The sequence below is a fragment of the Aspergillus campestris genome (genome assembly GCF_002847485.1).
Source record: "Aspergillus campestris IBT 28561 chromosome Unknown P168scaffold_21, whole genome shotgun sequence".
In the NCBI taxonomy this organism is placed as follows: domain Eukaryota; kingdom Fungi; phylum Ascomycota; class Eurotiomycetes; order Eurotiales; family Aspergillaceae; genus Aspergillus; species Aspergillus campestris.
In genome coordinates, this window is record NW_020194356.1 from 1 (window position 1) to 20,864 (window position 20,864).

At 44.4% G+C, this 20,864-nt stretch overlaps 5 protein-coding genes across 5 annotated transcripts; 2 read left to right on the forward strand and 3 right to left on the reverse strand.

Annotated features, from left to right (window-relative positions):
- Positions 1-4,473: 4,473 nt before the first annotated feature.
- P168DRAFT_330855 (type I polyketide synthase) lies at positions 4,474-12,777 on the reverse strand (the record flags this gene model as incomplete). The annotated part of the gene is made up of 7 exons (XM_024841633.1): positions 4,474-5,356; positions 5,410-9,369; positions 9,436-10,601; positions 10,664-11,981; positions 12,037-12,305; positions 12,358-12,502; positions 12,559-12,777. 7 exons carry the CDS (start codon positions 12,775-12,777, stop codon positions 4,493-4,495), a joined length of 7,941 nt encoding a protein of 2,646 aa, XP_024688427.1. The 3' UTR covers positions 4,474-4,492.
- Positions 12,778-13,196: 419 nt separating this feature from the next.
- Positions 13,197-14,230, reverse strand: P168DRAFT_322814 (uncharacterized protein; the record flags this gene model as incomplete). Its single annotated transcript, XM_024840609.1, has 4 exons — positions 13,197-13,927; positions 13,990-14,058; positions 14,107-14,125; positions 14,189-14,230. The coding sequence occupies 4 exons, from the start codon at positions 14,228-14,230 to the stop codon at positions 13,197-13,199; spliced, it is 861 nt and encodes a 286-aa protein (XP_024688428.1).
- A 596-nt stretch (positions 14,231-14,826) lies between these two features.
- P168DRAFT_218071 (cytochrome P450) lies at positions 14,827-16,291 on the forward strand (the record flags this gene model as incomplete). Its single annotated transcript, XM_024833091.1, has 3 exons — positions 14,827-14,915; positions 14,963-15,685; positions 15,742-16,291. Coding segments are annotated over 3 exons (1,362 nt in total), but the record flags the coding sequence as incomplete, so codon positions are not given.
- Positions 16,292-16,413: 122 nt separating this feature from the next.
- On the reverse strand, positions 16,414-17,489 carry P168DRAFT_210073 (uncharacterized protein; the record flags this gene model as incomplete). Its single annotated transcript, XM_024833047.1, has 2 exons — positions 16,414-17,143; positions 17,191-17,489. Coding segments are annotated over 2 exons (1,029 nt in total), but the record flags the coding sequence as incomplete, so codon positions are not given.
- A 449-nt stretch (positions 17,490-17,938) lies between these two features.
- Positions 17,939-20,819, forward strand: P168DRAFT_313774 (glycoside hydrolase family 65 protein; the record flags this gene model as incomplete). Its single annotated transcript, XM_024839703.1, has 4 exons — positions 17,939-18,080; positions 18,133-19,463; positions 19,508-19,729; positions 19,842-20,819. 4 exons carry the CDS (start codon positions 17,939-17,941, stop codon positions 20,817-20,819), a joined length of 2,673 nt encoding a protein of 890 aa, XP_024688431.1.
- Between the last annotated feature and the right edge of the window lie 45 nt (positions 20,820-20,864).

A 20,864-nucleotide genomic window follows, 5' to 3' on the forward strand; every position in this document is an offset into this window, starting at 1 on the left:
TAATACCCTAATGACCCTAATCTCCTTATTTATTACTAGCTTTATATATAATAATTATATATATATATCTACTAGGAAGTCTTTATTCTATATATATTATAATTATAACCTAGAGTTATTATAAGATAATAAACTAATGAATAATACTCTGCTATAAAGTATTAAAGAATAAATATAAAAAATTTACAAGACTTATATAGAACTTAAGAAATAATTATAAAAAGCTTATAAAATATAAGTAAGAAGCTATAATAAGTATTATACTCTAATAATCTTTAAGATTAGGGATAAAGTCCTGTTATTTATAAAGAATATTTATATCTAGTAACCTAGCTAAAAACTAGATAACTACTATCTAGGACTTTTTAAAATTATTAGAATAATTAATAAGCAGGCATACTAATTATAACTTTTTAAGATTTATAATAATATTTATCTTATCTTTTATATTAATCTACTTAAATCTTAATACTTATAAGGACCTGGCAAGAAGCTAGTAAATCCCTAGCTTATTATAATTAATAGCTAAGAAGAATAAGAAGTAGAAATAGTCCTAGCTAATAAAAAATATTATAAAAAGATATAATATCTAATTAAGTAAAAGGGATTCCCAGATTACAAAAATTCATAATAATTAAAAGAGAATCTTAAAAATACTTTAAAAGTATTATAATAATATCTAGATATAAGTATTTCCCTTATAAAATCCTATTAATATTAAATATAATAAGTTAAATAGGAATTTTTCCTTATAAAGAGTTTTTCTCCTTTATATAGTATATAAAATAATTTAATAACTTTATTCTTTCTTCTTTCTAGCAGGGAGGAGTTTTACTAAAGAAATATTAAAAATTATATAAGAAAAATTACTATTAAATTAAAGCTAGAACAAGTTTAATTAAAACTAAATTATTTACTTATTATTATTATTACTATTATTAATCTTAATAATTCTCTTATTATCTATTACTAGCTAAATCTTCTTTTCTTTATTAATATAAGAGTAGTAACCTGATATCTCAAGTATTATATTTACTAAATAAAAAATATTATAATTAAGTAATAAAAAGATTACTACTTATTAATTAGCTAGTAAGAAGAAGAGCTAGTAGTAAAATATCTTTATCTATTTAATAAAGACTATTATTATAATTACCTGCATATTAGCCAGCAGGACTAAAATTATGTTTATTATAAAATAAAAGAGAACTAGTACTAGCAAGCACTTCTTGCCCTGGTATTAATAATATTTATACTTAATAAAACTATATAGATAGCTACATGGCTCCTTTATTCTAATTCTCTTAGTATAACACAGATATTAAGTAAAGCTAATGCCTGCATGAGAACCAGGGGGAGAGCTAGTAATTACTATTACTTATACCCTAATATTAACCTGGCCAGGAGGGGCTATTATCTAGACCCTAGTGTCTATATAGCAAGAGGCTAGGGAGACACATGGGGACAAGGACACAGGGACAGGGACTACTTTCTCTTTCTTTCTCTCTTTCTTATTCTTTACTAAGATAAGTACAGCTAGACTAGCCAGCAGGGACTTAATACTAATATAATAATTATATATAGTTTATAGGAATAATAGGTGTTAGTAGATAAAATAATAAGTAATAAGAAATAAAATAAATTACCTTTATAATCTTAGTTATAAGCTCTAACTAGTTATTACTAAGAGCATGTTTCTTATTACTCTAGATATTATTATCTTGTGAATATATTATCTAATTACTAGAGAAATAATAATAGCTTATTCTAGTATTTAATAAGAGGCCAGCTCCTATAAATACTTTGTACTTAGAACTTATAATAATTTTAATATTATCTAGAGATAATAATATAGATTAGACATAAATTTACTAGCAAACTAGCAGGTAAATATTATATATATATAAAAATCATGAACAGGAAGGATTAAAAAGAGGAAAAGAATTTTATAAGTAAATAAAATAAGATTACTAGTTTTTATATTATGTCTTAAGACTTATTTATTATTTAGTCTATTTATTATCCTAAGAGGTAATAATAAAACTTAAGACTATTTATTATATTATCTACTATTATTATTTTAACTTACCTAATTAAGATATATAGAGTCCATGACTATTAATTACTTAAATTCTAATTAGACTAATTATAGAATACTACTATCTCATGGTTAAGATACTTGAAAGGAGAGAGATAATTATTATAATTAAGAATATAGATTAAATGTCTTTCTAATAAATAGATATAGGAACCTAGTGAGTAGCTAGTAGACTAATATCTAACTAATAGGTACCTACTAAAGTATAATAGACTATAGGAATTACTAGGAAAAGACCCAAGCAATTTATTTTAAATTATATTATCCCTACCTTCGCGTGAAAGGTTCCTCCTGTCTTTGTAGAGACATCCGTCGACAAGTAGGGGACTAGCCGCCTAAACAATGTCTACTCCCAATCCTTCCAACATCGGCCTAGCCGCTTACAAATATTCTTTTTATTTTAATAATTAATTCTAATATTAAATAACTTTTTAATATTACTTATAATATTTATTATTATTATATAAAGTCTCTTAAATTAATAATAATCTAAGATCTTATAATATACTTATATATATTAAGATTTAATATTAAAAATAAATATTATATTTTAATAAAAAAGTATCTTATAATATAAGAGGTATAAGTAATAAAAAAGAATAAAAAAACTAATAAAATAAGAGAGGATATATTTAATCTAATTAATAATATTAAAAAAGATTTATTACTTAATTCTTAATTATTATAATCTTAGGTCTTAAGTAAGATTATATTTAAGAAAAGACTTATTTAAGATATTTAAGATAAATCCCTAATTAATCTTAATAATAAGAATAAAGAGAAGATTTTATTATCTAATAATATAAATTTATAAAATAAAGACTTTTTTTAAAGATATATATTAAGACAGGTACTAAAATACTTAAAGTAAGATAATAATAAATAAAAATATATAAACTCTTAGCTATAAGTAATCAAGAAAATTAGTTATTTATTAGTTTATTTATTTTTATTAGAATAGATTAGAAAAGAGTTTCCTAAATTATTTTAAAAAGTATATAATAAAGACTTTATTAAAGTTACTAGAAAGCTATAAATTAAATATTAATAAAATATAGTATAAAATTAATAAAATATATATAATATAGAATCCTGGATATTAATCTTATTTATTAATCTAGTAAATTAATTTATCCTAGATAAGACAGATTAATAATTTATAGAATTACCCTGTGAATCCAAGATTAGGATCCAGATCTGCCCTGAAGACAGATTAGGGTGGATCTAGATCTGGATCAGAACAGATTGTTTTGAGGCCTAGATATAAGTATCTTGGCACCAAGAACAGTTAAAATAATTAATTATTACTATTTTTTTATACCATGGTCAGGTATAAATAGAGGGTCTAACCTGACTGTGTACCAGTAGTCAGGTTAAGGTGAGGGTCCTTAACCTGGCCTGACCTGGCTGTTGCCCACTCTAGTTCTGTTACACCCACTTATTAGGAAGTCTTTTAATTAATTCTAGTTATAAAAAGTTAAATCTTATTTCCTATACTAAAAGATTTGACCCTAATTCCAGTCTGCACGCATTAGAACAACCCTCATAGGATAGGCTGTGGTCTGGAGATCAAAGGTTCACCACAGCGTGCTGGCGGTTGTCAGCCTTGCTGACAACGTGGATCATCTCGGGGTTTGTAGCAGGGGATATCATCCTGACGACGGCGATGAACAGGACGATGAACAGGACGATGAACAGGAAGAGACAGGAAAAGTGGTGAGACTAAGGCGGGCGGTCTCTTCTCTTCTACTTTTACTTTTCTTTGTTTCCCATGCCTGCCCCTGCTTTCATCGCGGGAGACGGCCGACAATCTCCGTGGGTGCATAGTGGAGGGTGGGGAGCGGCGCTCTTAGGGGCGGGAAAACACCTAACCAAGTGCACCACTATATAAAAGGCGCTTAGGGAAGTTGAAAGCTAGTAATCTTTTTTACTAGGGGTAAAGTTCCAAACCTCAGCTAAATACAACAGGTGTTTCATATTTGCAGAAACTGTCACTACAGATTTTAGTTGGCTGATATTTAGCTGCTAAGTGTATGCCATTCTGGTATTGTGCCTAGGTCTATACGGGATTCGGACTGACCAGGGTCATAATAATAGCGGTCTGGTCAATGTGACCTTTTGGCCCAATTGGTAGTATGTTGCCCGAGCCCGTACCACTACGGCCGATTGGCCAGGCAAGCCAGGGCAGGATAATGACGAATAGTAGACTACTACTACTACTACTACTACTACTACTACTACCATGTCGAGGTGAGAATAATTCTTTCAGCGGCCATGTCATCAATAGTATTCAATGTTGCCATTGCAACATGACGTACTAAGCCCTCCAGGGTCTAAATGTCCCCTCTATGCGTGGGCAGGTCTTTGTAAAACGTCTGCTGCCCCAGCGGAACTTTACTGACTCTCCTCCGGCGCTGTTCTGGTTGAGAATTGCGCATACCGGCTGACTCGGGCGACCTTTGTACTAAGTACAATGACGCTATTCGACCCGGTTATCTCCAGAAGAGGAATATCAGCCCCCAAGCACTTTGATAGCCAAGTCCTGAATTCCATTGCCACCAGCGAATCGACACCGTTTGAACTGATAGACTTGGTTGGCTCGATGTGGGCTGCGGGAATAGACAACAACGCAGACAATTTGTTGCGAATTCCAGTTGAAACCACATCGGCAGCATCCTCTAGCGTAGCTGCAGCGGCGAGGAGCCCTTGAACCATTTGCGTAGGATCTTCATCTGAGCCTGCGCTGCGAGAATCCGAGCTGCTCTGAAGGTGACGGAACATGGGGTAGCTGATGTATGTTGGGGGTGGAATGCCGCGCTGACGATAAGCTGCCCCGGTGGACAAACCAGTCACCAGCTGCGCCCCTTCCGGAGTATGACTCGCGTCCATTTGCGAACAGATCGCAAATTCAAGCATGCCATGGATCTCGTCTTCACGGAGAACCTCTAGGATAGCTGTGGTGTGGCGCGCGTATTGTTCGTTTTCAGCCACAAAGCCGACCGACAAGACACTTCCAAGATCAATACTGGTGGCAGGCTTGCCTTGAGAAACACGGTATCTTGCCAGGGCATCTTCGTAAGTATTTCCAGCAGCATAGTTTGCCTGACTACGATTACCAATAATACCAGTGGCAGAAGAAAGGAGGACAAAGAAGTCCATGTCTTCAGGCAAAAGCTCGTGAAGGTTCCAAGATCCTTGAGCCTTGGGCTTGACTGCCCCGTTCCAGTCGCCGTACGACATATTTTCGAACATTCCGTCCTATCACGATCATTAGTGATATAAGTCTTCTTGTGGATCTTTTCTAGTCTTACCTTGAGAACCATCGAACATTGAATGCATCCCTTGATGGGTGGCATTGATGTCTCGCATTCCTTCACCACGGCTTTCATCCGTTCGTTGTCAGAAACATCGCATTTGAAAATTTTGACTGTACAACCATTGACTTCCAACTGGTCAAGTGTCTTCTGAACTGGCTCCGTAATCTTGCCAGATCGTGAAAGGAATATGAGACTCCGGGCTCCGCGGGAGGCCATCCACAAGGCAAAGCTCCTCCCGATACCACCTAATCCTCCTGCTAGAACGTAGGAGGCGTTGGATGTGAATTGCAGAGGCGGTGTCGGCTCAGGAATTAGGGGCACAAGGTCATCGTCATGGGGAACAAAGATAATTTTGCCCAAACTCTTACCAGCCTGTAGTAATCGGAAACCCTCTTCTATTTGTGAGTAATTCATGAACGTGGTCGGCGTTGCATCGCGAATCTTGCCCTCCGCATACAGACGGATAATATCCTGGGTGAGTCTTTTTACCAGGTCCGGTCGGTACTTGATCATAGTGGGCAATTCCACACTGGCCATGGTAACATTCCGAAGGAACGGCGTCAATTCTACCTTACCATAGGCCTGAGCATCCTTCTTTCCAATCTCGATGAAACGACCAAATGGTGCAATGCAATCCCACGAGCGACGGAGAGCTTCATCTGACAATGAATTTAAAATCACATCGACACCTCTGCCCTTGGTATGCCGCATGACACCGGGAGCAAAGCTGAGATCTCTGCTGGAAAAGATATGATCTTCGGGAATTCCATACTTTTCAACCAAGATTTCCCGTTTTTGTGGACTGGAGACTGTCGCAAAGATTTCAGCCCCAACGAGCTGAGCATATTGTATGGCGGCTTGGCCCACGCCTCCCGCACCAGCATGGATAAGGATGGTCTCTCCCTTCTGCAGACGAGCAACATCATCAAGACCATAGATGGCTGTTGCAAAAACAACAGGCAGACCAGCAGCTTCTTCGAGCGGCACCTCATCGGGCACTTTAACCAGGATATTTTGATCGACACGACCGAAGGTATGCAAGCATCCAGTCGAAGCCAAACCGCCCATGTAAACAACACGGTCTCCTGGCTGGAATTCGCGCACGCCGGGACCCACACGAGTCACAATGCCAGAGCCTTCACTGCCGAGACTGTAAGCCATGTGCTCTCCCATTGCAATCATCACATCACGGAAATTCAACCCAACAGCTCGGATGTTGACCTCGACCTGGGTATTTTCAATAGGCATGCTCTGGGCTTTATCTGTAACCCACTGCAGCTTGCTCAACAAGCCGGGCGTAGCTATGCTGAGCTTGATTGGATGGACAGCATCACCGAGCCGCTTCAGTTGAGGTGCAGGCTTCGAGAACTGAGCGCTTAAGAATCCATTGGCTTTGGTATGATCGACGAGTCGGTTGGTATAGAATATCCCACGGCGGAACTGATACTCGGAGTTCCTGTCTCGTTCGGATGTATATGTCGACCAGAATTGATGCTCGAAAAGTTTCCCGATGACACAGGCTTGCTCGTTGGGGTCAAGCATGTCAAGAATCGCAAACGGGATCAAGTTCGCGTCTTCAATATCTCTCTCCCATCTCACGGTTCTCAACAGACCAATAATGAGCCCAGCCTCTGGCTGCTTGTCTGGATCCCCAGTCACCCAGAGCAGATCTCCACACGTCGCGACAAGATGGCGGATATTCAAATACTCCTCTTCCAGAGCTTCATATAGAACAGGGCGTTCGAGCTCCACAACGGCGATACAAATACAATCTGTGAGGTCCGCATCTTTGAGATTGAGAGGATGCACCACTTGGATATCTGTCAGGCCCAAATTCGTGTGCAGTTGAGCCTTCATAGCTGACGCGAGTGGAGTTTCGGATGGTGCGGACAGTGAGATAATCTTCACTCGCTTGTGCTTATCGCCATGGTCACTCTTCTCAGCCACTGCAGAGCATATAAAGACTGACTGGTTTGAGTACTCAAGGCTTCGGGACTGGGGCATGTTTATATCTATGCCGGAGAATCCAGCATTACGCAGGTGTTTCTCCCACTCGCATGGCGGCACGAACGGAGACCACTTGCGGCTTTCTTCAACGCCCAGCCACCATCCAGAGATCTGCCCGAAAGACAGTGCTGGTCCGAGCCTATCTTGCCTTGTTCCTTCTTGCAAGACCAATCTGCCACCAGGCCTTAGCAAGGCACGGACATTCTTCAGCGTCTCTTTGAGATTTGATGTGGCGTGAAGTACGTTGCCAGCAACCACAATATCGTACGTGCCAACTTCGATGTTTTGTGTAGAAGGGTTTGATTCGATGTTCAACGTTTGGAAGTCTAGGACATCATTCCACAAACTGAACCGGTCCTTTGCTTTGGTGAAGAAACTGGCGGAGACATCAGTGTAGCAGTAATGTGCAATGCGAGAGTCAGTACTGCTGCTACCTTCTGACCGAGGGCTCAATGCCTCCAAAAGCACAGCGGTTGAACTTCCGGTGCCAGCTCCGATTTCCAAGATTCGAAGCTCGGAAGAAGTATGGCCCAGAAATCCAAGATACTGTTCTAGCTGGCAGGGAAGGTCTCCGAGAGTCGCCAGATAGTCGTAGACCTGATCCATGATATTCCCTTTGTCTCCGAACATGAGCTCCAGAGGGTCGACCTCTTTCTTCAATACGGGAACGATGTTCGTCCCCATGCGGACAGCCAGCGCGCCCTCGGCATTGTGCTCTTCCACTGACCGGTAGAGCTCACTCTTCAGCCGTGGGTTACGATCCATTCGTTCCCACAAGGTAAGAGGCAGGCCGTTGATCCGATTAGCGTGCAGTTCCCCCGCCTGGTATTCCAACCAGTCATAGTAGCGACGGAAGTGGCCTTCGAGTGAATCTTTGGGAAAGTCCTTTAGCTCCTTGAGTGCGTCTGTCACCATCAACAAAACTGCTGCTTGATGTCTACTGTTCCAAAAGCGATCCAACTCGTCATCCGAGTTAGGAACCTCAACCAGGTTCAAGAACGATTCGGTGTCTAAGAAGTTGACATCGGGCTGCCAGACCAAGCTGTGACATAATTTTCGGACTTGCGTTGACGTATTATCGCCAGAGTCTAGTGGAGTCAAACGGAGACCATCAATTGAGATGCATCCTTGATTGGTCTTTCCGTTCCAAACTTTGACATCACACTCAAACTTCTCGTATGCGATCAAGCCCGCTTTCCCACGGCCATAGAATGTAGTTCCTGGGGTCGAATCGATATCCGCAGATATTGTGACCTCCCGAATAAATGTCGGCACGGCCGGCTTCTCCAGAGTGCCCTTATTGTTGGTCACATCTACAACGGCACCGATCAGGAGATGAATCATGCTGTCCATAGTGGCGGGATGAATGAGGTGCGGGTGCAAATAGTTCTTCGGCATCACCTGGCTGATATCGGGGACAGTTACTGTTCCTGTAACAATTCCTTCGTTATGGTTCCCTGTCTTGACATTCGATGCATTTCGGAAAAGTGGCCCGAAGGCGAGACCAGCTGTTTGTAGATTGTCGTAGGTCTTTTTGAAATCCATGGGGACCTGGCATGACTGTGAAGCTTCATTCCACAGGGCCTGCCAGTCTGCTGCTTCTTCTTTGGCTTCTCGGTCACCATCCAGTAGTCCTTTTTTGTTCTCCAATTCAACCGAGATATATCCCGTGCAGTGTTCTATCCAGTCGTCACCACCGGGGTTGTACGACAGAATTTCGAACCGCCTCCATACAGACGACCCCCACAGGCTCGTCTCGTCCATCCGAGTTAGGGAAATGGTCGTCTCAATGCCATCTTTACTATCTGGGATAATCAAAGCTTTTTTGATGGCCACGTTCTTAAACCTGAAGCGAAGGATCTGTGACCCTGACTCGGCCAGTTGTTTCACTGCTTCGATGGCCATGATAAGATACCCTACTCCAGGGTACACAAAATTATCGGTGACCTAGTGCATGTATAAGTCAGAATTTACCTCGGCGAGTGATTAAATCTTGAATCTGGTTCAACCTACCACGTGGTCCCGCAGCCAAGGAAGCTCATCGAGCCTGAAAAAGTTCCTCCACTTAGGATTCTGGGGATTCCAATCAGGAACCGGGGCACCAAGAAGATCATGACGAGGAGCCGTTCTGAAACGGATGTTTTTGGCCAGTCGGCTTATGTACAAGGTTTTATCGGAATGATTGAAACGATAGGGTGGCAGGTCCGTTAGCATCATGGGATGGGCCTTCTCCGTCGGTCGAGCTGCCCGGTTGACAATATCAATATCAATCTGACAGCCCCGGGTGTACAGCTTCCCGATGGACCCTAGAAGAACCTCAATACTAGGATTGTTCCGATTTAGAATGGGCAAATATTCAACGGGAGACTTCACGCTATTGGCAGCGATGATCTCCTTGATTGGACCTTGCAAGGCGCTGTGAGGGCCAATTTCGACGATCTGATCGACGAAGACCTTATCCACTTTGGAGTTCACTTTGAGAGACCCCTGGCCGTGTGAAATGGGGTCCAAACATAAACCAGCAAGGCCGTCAGTAAATCGAACAGGCGACACAAGGTTGTCTACCCAATACTGTGCGTCCAAACTAGTGGCCTCTACTCTCTTTCCGGTTAGAGATGAGAACATGTGGGTTTCATGCGGTGGATTTTGGGGTGGATTAGTCAAACTACCCAAACAGTCAAGGTAGTCTTCCGCCACTTCTTTCATATGAGAGGAATGGTATGCATTTTGCACGCGAAGTTTTCGGGCGAAGTGGCCATCTGCAACCAGGTCTGCCATGAGGCTATCCACTAGCCCCTCATCTCCGGAGACAGTTTGGCTATTGGGGCTGTTGTAGCATGCGATGACTAGCTCACCTGTGCGTCCGTTGCGCACTCTCGTTAGATAAGGCTGAAGCTTCTCTTCATTCAACCCGACCGCTAGCATTGCCCCTTTAGCAGAGAGTTGCTTGGCAGAAACTTCTCCACGGTAATATGCTACTTTCCAAGCTGCCTCCCGAGACAATTTGCCGGCTGCGTAAGCGGCTGGAATCTCACCCGATGAGTGTCCTATCACTCGTGTTGGAAAAATGGCCCAGCTGGCGAGGAGATCAACAACGGCCACCTGTACAGCAACACACGAGGGATGAGCGATCTCCGGCGAATGCACTCGAGAAGCTTCCTTATCTTTGAGAAGCTCATCTTTGATAAGTCAGTATAGAGTCACCTGTCATGGAATCATCGAGCAAAGGATCATCACCTACCAAGAAGAGACCATGGACTTCCCAGCGACTTCATATATTCCGTCGCATCTTCCAATGACTTCCGAAAGGTGGGATAAATCAACAGCTCCCGTCCCATGGCAAAGTGTTGTGCACCTTGACCAGTAAACGCGAATGCGACCAGAGGAGTATTGCGTGAACGAAGAGGCTTCGATATTCCATCCGAGAGTCTTTTCACGAGCTCTCCCCAGGAGTCAGCGACCACGAAGCTCTTCCATGGTAGAACCGATCTCTTATTGGACAGCGTGTATGCCAAGCCACTGAGGTTGTCAGTTGTTTTCCCATCGGCCTCACTCCGTCTTTTTTGAATCAGATAGCTGCGTATATCTGCAGCAACGCGGTCGATTCCTTCCTCATCAAATGCAGAGAGTGAATATAAGAGAGCGTTGCCCTTGCTGTCAGATTCCTTTTCATTCGGGCCAATCAATTCAAACTCCGAGAGGCCATCACTGGTGGAGGTCCTGCTGTCGTGGGACGATAGGTCGCTTGCCAAACCCTGATACCGTGCGTGAGCTGCGCTGATTAGTCGATCAATTTCTTGCTGCGATGGGATAACGGCAGTAGAGTTATGGTTGCCGGTTAGTCGGGTATCCTGAAGAAAGTGGTAGGCATCGTCCATAACACAATGAGCGTTTGTTCCTCCGACACCAAACGAGTTGACTGAAATTCGACGAAGTCCTGATTTTCGAGGCCAACCAATGGGCTGCAGGGGGAATTTAATGTTCCATTTTCCCACTGGGATGCGAGGGTTGATCTTCTCAAAGTTCTGGTTCGGGGGGATCATAGCATTCTCCAATATATATATCGCTTTGATGACCGCCGCAACTCCGGAGCCACCTTCCAAATGCCCGACATTAGATTTGAGTGCTCCTATGTAAACTGCATCTTCCTGGGACGAGCCAAACACTTTAGCGATTGCACTGGCCTCCACAGGATCACCAGCCGCGGTCCCAGTGCCGTGTGCCTCGACGAAGGCCGTGTCCTTCGGGTTGAGGCCAGCCTCCCGGTAGACATGACGGATCAAGGCTTCTTGTGCCACAGCGCTAGGGTTGGTAATACCTGGTGTGCGACCATCTTGATTGACGCCCGTGTTTCTGATAACAGCACGGACAGTATCGCCATCTCGCAGAGCAGAAGAGAGTCGTTTGACGATAATACTCGCAACACCTTCACCACGGGAGTATCCGTTGGCTCTGTGGTCAAAACTGAAGCACTTGGCGTCAGCACTGAGAAAACCATGATGACTCTCTGCGATGATGTCTGCAGGGTACTCCATGATATTTACACCACTGACAATTGCCTGGTACTGTTAATCGAGACATATCAAACAAATACGGGGGTCGGTCGAGTCATACTATATCACTCTCGGAGCTCCGCAGACTTTGTGCTGCCAGGTGCAATGCAACCATGCTACTGGAGCACGCAGTATCGACTGTCAAACTAGGACCTTTGAAGTCAAAGAACCAGCTCACTCTGTTGGAAATAATCGAGTTCGACACTCCTGTGACCTTATATTTGAGAGCGCTCTCCAAGTCCGCATTCAAAACTGCAAGATGGTCGTGATTAAATCCAGTCACATAGACTCCGGTCCTAGACCCAACTATCTTCTCCATCGGAAGGCCAGCTACTAACGTAAGCATTTCCTGTAATTATACATCATGGACACAGAAGTATACCATTTTCGAGAGCATGGTAGACGTTTTCCATGACAAGTCGTTGTTGCGGGTCCAGCGTCAAGAGCTCTGTCTTGATGACATTGAAGAAGGTGTAATCAAAGCATGCTGGGTCTTCCTCCAGGAAGTTACCCCCGACATTATGGAACTAAAGGTCATTCAGTATAGAATGGCACCCGCGTTCTTAGCACTTGATACACATACCGTGCCACCGTGCTCTGGGTCAGGATGCCAGAAAGCATCTGCGTTCATTCTTTCAGAGGGAAACGGCGCCATTGCTTGTCGGGCTCTGAGAAGAAAGTCCCATAATCTTTCAGTGTCTGTCGCCTCTTGAGGGCCTCGAAAGGCCATGCCAACGACTGCAAGAGGTTCCATGTTGAGTGGCGGGGTGTCATACCCATCTTTAGTATCGATGGAGCCCATGTTGAAATTGTTGTCAGGTTGCAATGATATGTTATTGAAAAAGAAAATCGTCGACATTTACCCATTCAAGGTGGATTAACCACTTAAATACTCAAAGCCCGCGCGCGCTACCTATTTGGATGGCTGGCGATGTTATCCACCTTTAGCAACACGTATGACTAGTGCATCCAGATAAAGACAAGGGATCGGAGTTTTGGAGTAGCGCGCCTCTCCGATGGAGCTCCGCAATACGACATTTGAGAGAATAATAATCGTTGAAAATAAGAATCAAGACGGATTACACAATATCACCAACACTCGAGTCATGATACAAGTAAGCATGGTGGTAATTTGCGTCAAAAATCTGATTGGCTACTAATGCCCGAATAGACATCCCAGTTGGTTCGAAGGATTGACTCCTCACTTAGTAGTAGCATCGTCTATGCCCGTTCTGCTGTTCCCCGAATCAACTGTGCGATCCTCTTCATCTCTGTATGGCCGCGAGGAAAATCTTCACCATTTTTGTGGAAGTATTCCGTGACCAATTCGGACTCGCACAACTTGGTAAGATTTAAACCATGGTCTTCATCTACCTCCTCCAAGCAGCGGACATGGAGAGTGGGGATATCAATGAGAACACCATCCAGATCCGCATGGTATCTAGTGATTGCCTCTATTCCGTTTGATAAACACGGTCGGCCATCAAGAGTGACTCGGGATTCCAGCGAAGCAATATCCTGTTTAATGGCGGCGGGATCATAGGTGTCGTACTCGGACCGCTTCTTGCGCACCCTGGTAGCCGAATCCCTCAATAACAGATTTGATACCTCTTCCATCGCCAGTGAAGAATCGTTAGACTGGTCTAAAGATTCGCCCTTGACTTCTTGAGCAGGGATAACTTTCAAGGGGGTGACTCCATTGATGAAGATAGCAAATCGGAACGGTCGTTCATCGGGCAAACTGAAAGCATTTTTCTGACTGTCTCGGATGATAATCTGAGCGGCCAGCGCGGTTCCACCGGAGTAGGCCAAGACGCCGTCAAAAGGACCTTCTTGCTCGATCAATTGAAGCAAATCGTCCTCCGCTTGGGTAACCGAAGCCGGCTGCAAAGGGTTATAGTACCCGTACAGTGGTGTATCTGGAAATGCCGCTGTATACAGAGACCAATTGCCTATCGCGTGGTTAACGAATTAGTTCGCTGCATGGATCCCCGCTTCACGTTTCCCCGCGAACCTTCAGTGTGTGGCACGGTCCCTTGGACATATTCAAAGGCAAAATCATTCAATTCTGATCTGAAAGCAGCTTTGGAGAGAGTTAGCTCGATCAAATTCACTCGAGAAACTGACCTACCCGTTTGAAGTTGAAAGATCTAGTATAACCAATCCGGCGTTGTTAGCTGAACTCTACATGGAGGTCGAGACACACAACTTACATCATTGTTGGAGCCCCTTCCGTGGAGACACAGAATCTTCATGGTGAATTATCTGGTGATCTGTCTGGAAGTCACCTTCAACAAGAGATATAAATGAGTGTATATGCGTGGTGGTGGTGATTGCGTACAAGCGAAGGCAATGCATCATTTGTGTAGCACGGTGCAAACCCGAATGTAGACAGTGGAGCATTTCATATAATCCAGTAGAATACTGACCGTCTGAGACATCCAACGTCAACTTCAATTTAACAATCATGGAGCTCGGAAATTGCAGCCAGTGAAACTATGCCACGATACTCTTGGCCTTCAGGGTATGCAATCCATCCAAAATTGATTCTTCAATCAACCAGGTGTAACCCGATAAGCAGAAATTATGGGTCCCCTCTATGAATGTATGCGGACTGAAATTATGAAATAGTGGTCAACACAGCCACTTGACCGCGGGTCAGTCAAGTCCAGAGCTGATGTTTCTTACTAGCGACCTATGCTGTACACAGACAATGTTGGCTGAACTCTTCCACTTCATAGAGCAGGGAACTTACCTTGACACAGCTCTAATAGGGGCACTTCTACTCGTCTTTGTTACTGGGCTGTTGGCGTTTTCACTATCAGTATGGAAACCACCACCAGCTCTGCAGGAGCCCCCGGTTGCACCGTACTGGATTCCATATTTCGGCCATGTTTTTGAGTTTTTCAGGGATCCCGGGGGACTTGTGCAAAATCTTCGGTATGAAAAGAGAAGACGGCTCAGGATCACAAAGCTGATATATTCAGTAAAAAATATCCTGGTGTTCCATTCAGCTTGGTTATGATGGGGACGAAATTCCACGTCTTTGACTCTGTGGAATCCGCATCCACGATTTTTGGCCGGTCGCGAGACTTTGATTTCTCTCCGATTGTAGCATCGATGATGCAAAATGGACTTGACCTACCAAATCAGGACACACACATTTACCAGGGGACGTTCAAGTCGGAAAATGGGAGCAAGCCATTTCAAGACCTAATTCACAATGCATACATTCGCTTTTTGACGGGAAAACATCTGGATTCTATTATGAAAGTCTACAAGGTGAATCTTGCTAACTATGTGGATGATAAAGTCAAAGTACCTCGCATGGAGAAGAGGAATATCTTCGTCTTTGAAGAAATGCGACGCTTAGTGTTTGCAACATCCGTGACCACTTTTTTTGGAACACGCATTCAAAAAGACTACCCCGGTTTCTCGGAGGACTTTCGCCTGTTAGATGATACCCTCTACGCAGGAGTACGCACCAGCCTCCCATTCCAGTTAAATCGGCAAGCATGGCAGGCGCGAGAGAGAATTTTACTTGCTTTTGATCGCTGGATCGACACCGCCGTGCAGGAATGGCCCGGTGGGCATGAAATCTGGTGCGAAGAATGGGGATTGAAGCTCAACTGGGAGCGGGAACGATTGCATCGCGACCATGGAATCACCCCTCGAGGTCGCTCCTGCTCGCATCTGTCGTTTTTATGGGTGTGAGTTGTCGCGATCTTCCGGACTCTTGAATGCACAACTGACCGTGCGACTTTAGTTCGATGACAAATGTAGGCCCGTTGGCAACGACTTTTTTGATGAATCTTCTCGAGTCGTCAGTATACATGGAGCAATTTCGATCAAAAGCAGAGGCAGTTGTAAAAGGTTGCAGTGGTGATATGCTCGAATTCGACATCACTAAATTAAAATCGGATCCCTGGGTCCAGGGCTTTTGGAAAGAAACCATCCGGCTCGGATCAACGAGCGCTTCAGCGCGGGTCCTACAGAAAGACGAACAACTCGAAGGATTCATCCTCCATAAGGGGAGTTTGGTCTTCCTCCCTGTGCAGTTAATGCATTATAATCCAGACATTTTCGAAAAGCCGACCAAGTTTGACCCCGATCGTTGGATTAGTGGTGGGGACCAAAGACAAAACTCGAGTTTGCGGCCATTTGGCGGAGGATCCAGTATCTGCTCTGGGAGATTCTTGGCAGAGCAGGAGACCCTCTTGATTGCTGCCACATTCCTTCTTCGTTTCGAACTTAGAGTCAAACCTTTCCAGGAGCCATTCAAGCCCAATCCACGAGCTTTGGGAATAATGGGTCCTATCCGTGATATCAAATTGGAGTTGCGTCCGCGAATGGGGAAGTTACATCAGAAATAGCAGTGTGCTACGCATAATAGATTGATCTAATACTACCTATTCGTCTTTCAATCTGACACCATACTGAGAACCATCTCATCGCGCTCCCACATCAAAAGAACTGCCGCTCCCGCCGGAGATGAAACAACACTCGCTAGTATGATCTTAGCAACCAGTGAGCCCCAATGAACAGGCTGGTCAAACATCATTCGACATCGCACGAGCAGAGTCAGTGACCAAGATAAAACAGCTAGAGAGCTAATCAAAACGTCCCACTGCAGCAACCACTTCAGGCCTTCATCCATAGACGGTGCTTTCTTTCCTGACCATGGGGATGTCAGACTGAACACATTGCGGGGATGCATTCTCCTAGCCGCATCTTTGGCAAAAAGTCCAGGATAAATCGCAGCTAAAGTGCTCAGAAACACTACGCAGATATGCGGGACTGCCGCTAAAGAAAAGGCAAACAGGTACATGAAGCGATGGTACCAAATAGGTGTGCTGACCGGGTCGAAAAACTGCCCAATGACTTTGGCAAAGGCAAGATGACAGACGAAGATATAAATATGCCACAGTTGGTACCAGCCGATCAAAGTCTGTTTCCGAGCGACAGTTATCATGGATGGTGCGGGGAGTGCATGAGCACCGATGGGCAGTAGATATCCCACCACAAAGCTGGCCATAATCGCCCGAGCATCGATTGAGTCAATAATAAGCGAGGCTCCTTCTGGCACAAAATATAAGTGAAACAAGAAGTAAAGTGGCATCATGAGGCCTTGAGAGTGATCGAATATGAAGATCCCCGGAATCATAATACTACCAAATTAGCTTCGGCGACGACCAACAAGGCGGGAAAACCATACTGAGAGGCCCATGTGCCCTGATTACCAATTCTCAAGCTCTCCATAACAACCAGAAACCATGTAGACCCAAAGGCCCCAACAAGGGCTAATCCGACCAGCGATAAGTCGGGTCTGTGGCCGGCGGCAAAGGGCCATATAAAACCCAGGACATTTTTCAATCGTTGATCGAACCAGCCAATACCACTCAGATGAAGGCAGATTGGAACGCCGTTTGGAAAGGACATGTTCTTTTGGGTTTGTTCGAGAAACTTCAAGAGGCCGTTTTGAAAAGCAAACAAGATAATACTCTTCAATGCCCACGCAGAGAGGACCCAAAGGGTGATCTCAGCAATCATTCTGTCGAATTTTGGTGACTGTCTCTTATTAGATTATGAGTTCAAAAGTTTTTGCTATCCCAGTTGTGTTATAATTATAAGGGCTGTACTTTTGTTGACCGAAATTAGCTCATTCAAGTATAGCCCGCTAATTCTCCATCATGGCTCGAGTCGTGCCGTTCCCTGCGTACCCTGCGTCTTGCTGCAGGATTCGGGCTATTAATGCATCCTTTCTTCCCCTCTTCCCCCTCTTCCCCCTCTTTCCGGATTATTCTCCATGTGTCACAATGCAGTTGTCCATATTTCTCATCATTCTATTGGCTATCATCTATGATCTCCACGACAGACGATGGCTGTTCGCTGAATCTCTATCACACCAAGCCTCCATCCCCATCACTGCGCGCAGCCAGTCACGCCATGACGATGCAGAATGGATGCTTTGCACGGATTCCTTTCTCCCGAATCACTACCAAACAGCCCCATACGTCTCCAATGGCTATTTTGGCCAGACCCTGCCCTCGGAAGGTATGGGATACTGGGTTCAGCGAGGGGAAAATGGTAGCTTCACAAACAACTGTATGTTTCTCCCACGGACCGACCAGCGCAATATCGCCCTGACAGCTCGCAGCATGGCCCCTTGATCAGCCCCGAGCAACATTTGGCACTGTGTCGGGGTTTTGGAACCTGCAGGAGAACACCACTCATTTTGCCAGTCCAGAGAATCTCCGTCGCGGTGGTGAGTCTGTGATCAGCGGGATTCCCGATTGGACTGGGTTGCTTCTCACCACTGCGGACGGGAATATCTATCGTCCAGGTGTCGATTCATCAACAGTGCGACGTTATCGTCAATGTATGTCGGCGCAGAATGGGATTGTGCAAACCAATGTTACTTGGCAACCGCCGAGTAATACAGCTTTCCACTTGAATTACACGATTCTTGCGCATCGCACCAGAGCTACGCTCGGTCTAGTACGTCTAGATATCGCCGTGCATGATGACACCACCGTGCAGGTTACCGATCTTCTGGATGGAGCAGGCGCAGTCCGCTCTGAGTTTGAGTCGAAGGGTTTTGATAGAGGTGACTCGATCTGGACAAGTGTCAAGCCATACGGAATTTCCAACGTGACCGCTCACATATTTTCTACCATTCGATTCGACGGGGTAAATCCTGACCCAATATCGACAAAGATAGGAAATCCTCCTCGGGTTTCGACGAACGCTAGCACGATCGCGCAGCAATGGAAAGTAGACCTCAAGCGGGGAGACCAGGTCACTATCTACAAATTCGTCGGGATCGCTTCATCCGACGCGTTTGGGCAAAGTGCAAGTTTGATAGCAAGGTCTTCTGCTCTCCAGGCGAGAAGCATCCCATGGAACCTATTACTGCGAGAGCACACCAACGCCTGGGATCAAACATGGAATGACAGTGACATTATCATCCCCGAGAATGTGGAGCTACAGCGGGCCGCGCGGGCATCGCTGTTCCAGATTCTTACGAATCTGCCCAATACGATAGAGCTGGCGAACTCTATTCATGTCGGAGGATTGACTAGTGATTCTTATGCCGGTTTAGTCTTTTGGGATGCTGATACCTGGATCTATCCAGCCATACAAGCTCTCCACCCTCAGAGTGCCGTCACAATCCTGAAGTATCGGTCACGGCTACTCGGCCAGGCAATTGACAATGCTAAATTGTACGGCTACGCTGGTGCATTATATCCGTGGACGAGTGGCAGGTTTGGAAACTGTACAGGAACTGGAATGTGTAAAGACTATCAGTATCATTTGAATACCGATATTGCTCAGTCCCTGTGGAATTATTTTCTACAGTCAAACAATCTAACATGGCTGGCCGAGACGGCGTATCCTGTGATCAAAGGCGTTGCAGACATGTTCGCAGCATACGTGAAGAAGAATCAAACAACTGGAAAATACGAGACTATTCTGCTTGGTGAACCAGTAAGGAATTCCCTCTAAATTCACTTTCGTCCACTAATCAACAGGACGAATTTGCCTACTTCAAAGACAACGGGGCGTTTACCAATGCGGGAATTGCCCAACTTCTAGGCGAATGGGCTCCCACAGCAGCTCGTTTACTAAACCAATCAGTTCCCAAGAACTGGAGTCAGATCGTACAAAACATCGAGATGCCTCTCAACGATCAAAAAGATATCACTCTGGGGTTTACGGGAATGCCAGGTGACTGGGTTGTGAAGCAGGCTAGCGTGATTCTTCTTAATTACCCATTGGGTTATCAACATGAACAAGCGAAGAACGATATTTCTTATGCATGGCTACCCCATATCCAAGGTCCATCATTGCGCTAACCATCTGCAGTATTCCGCAACAACTACACCGGGCGGTCCAGCCATGACGTGGTCCGTGTTTGCCATTTCTGAAGCCCAAATCGAAACCCAGGGCTGTGCTGCATACACGTATCTCCTGCGCAGCTACGAACCATACATCCGCAAACCATTCTACCAATTCAGTGAAACAGCACTGGATAGTATGTCTGAAGACAATCCTGCCTTTCCGTTCGGCTTTAATCCAGCATTTCCATTCCTCACCGGAGCTGGTGGCTTTCTTCAAATATTTACGCATGGTCTGACAGGCATGCGACTGCATTCTGAATACCTGCATTTCGACCCTGTTTTGCCTCCTCAACTCCCACATGGAGTGGTAGTGAAGGGCTTGAAATGGCGGGGCGCAACTTTGGATGTCACCATAAGTTTGAATGATAGCGTGATCAGCAGGAGATTGTCAGCAGAAGATTCAAATGAGCGAGTATTGATCCAAATTGGCAAGTCTGATCAGACATTGGAATTATTACCGGGTCAATCAATCACACTTCCCACCAGAAGGCCGGACCTCAAATCCAAGAATCTTGCAGCGTGTACATCGGTTTCATCTACGTCGGAATTTGTCTCTCAGATGTACCCGTTGTCCATGGTGGACGGCTCCAACTCGACATATTGGCAGCCAACAGATACGGTCGCATCAGTGATTATCGACCTTGGTCAGCCACAAAATGTCTCCGGTGTAAATCTCATCTGGGGACCCAACCCCCCTCGATCATTCGACTTGGGAATAAAGGTCATTGAAAATAATGACTTTATTCGCCTTTCAACTGATGGGGCGGTCTCTATTTCTTCACCTTACAGGCCCAAGGAAGCTGAACTGGTTCGAATTCGACAGCCGAACATTACAATCAATCGATTTGAAAATGTTTATCCGGTGAGATATATCAACCTAACTGTCAAAGGGTCATGGGCAGCAGGTCAAAGTGCAACTGTGGCTGAATTGGATGTATTTTAATCATGAGCTTTCTGATTCATTATAAGATTAAGCATATCTATATAT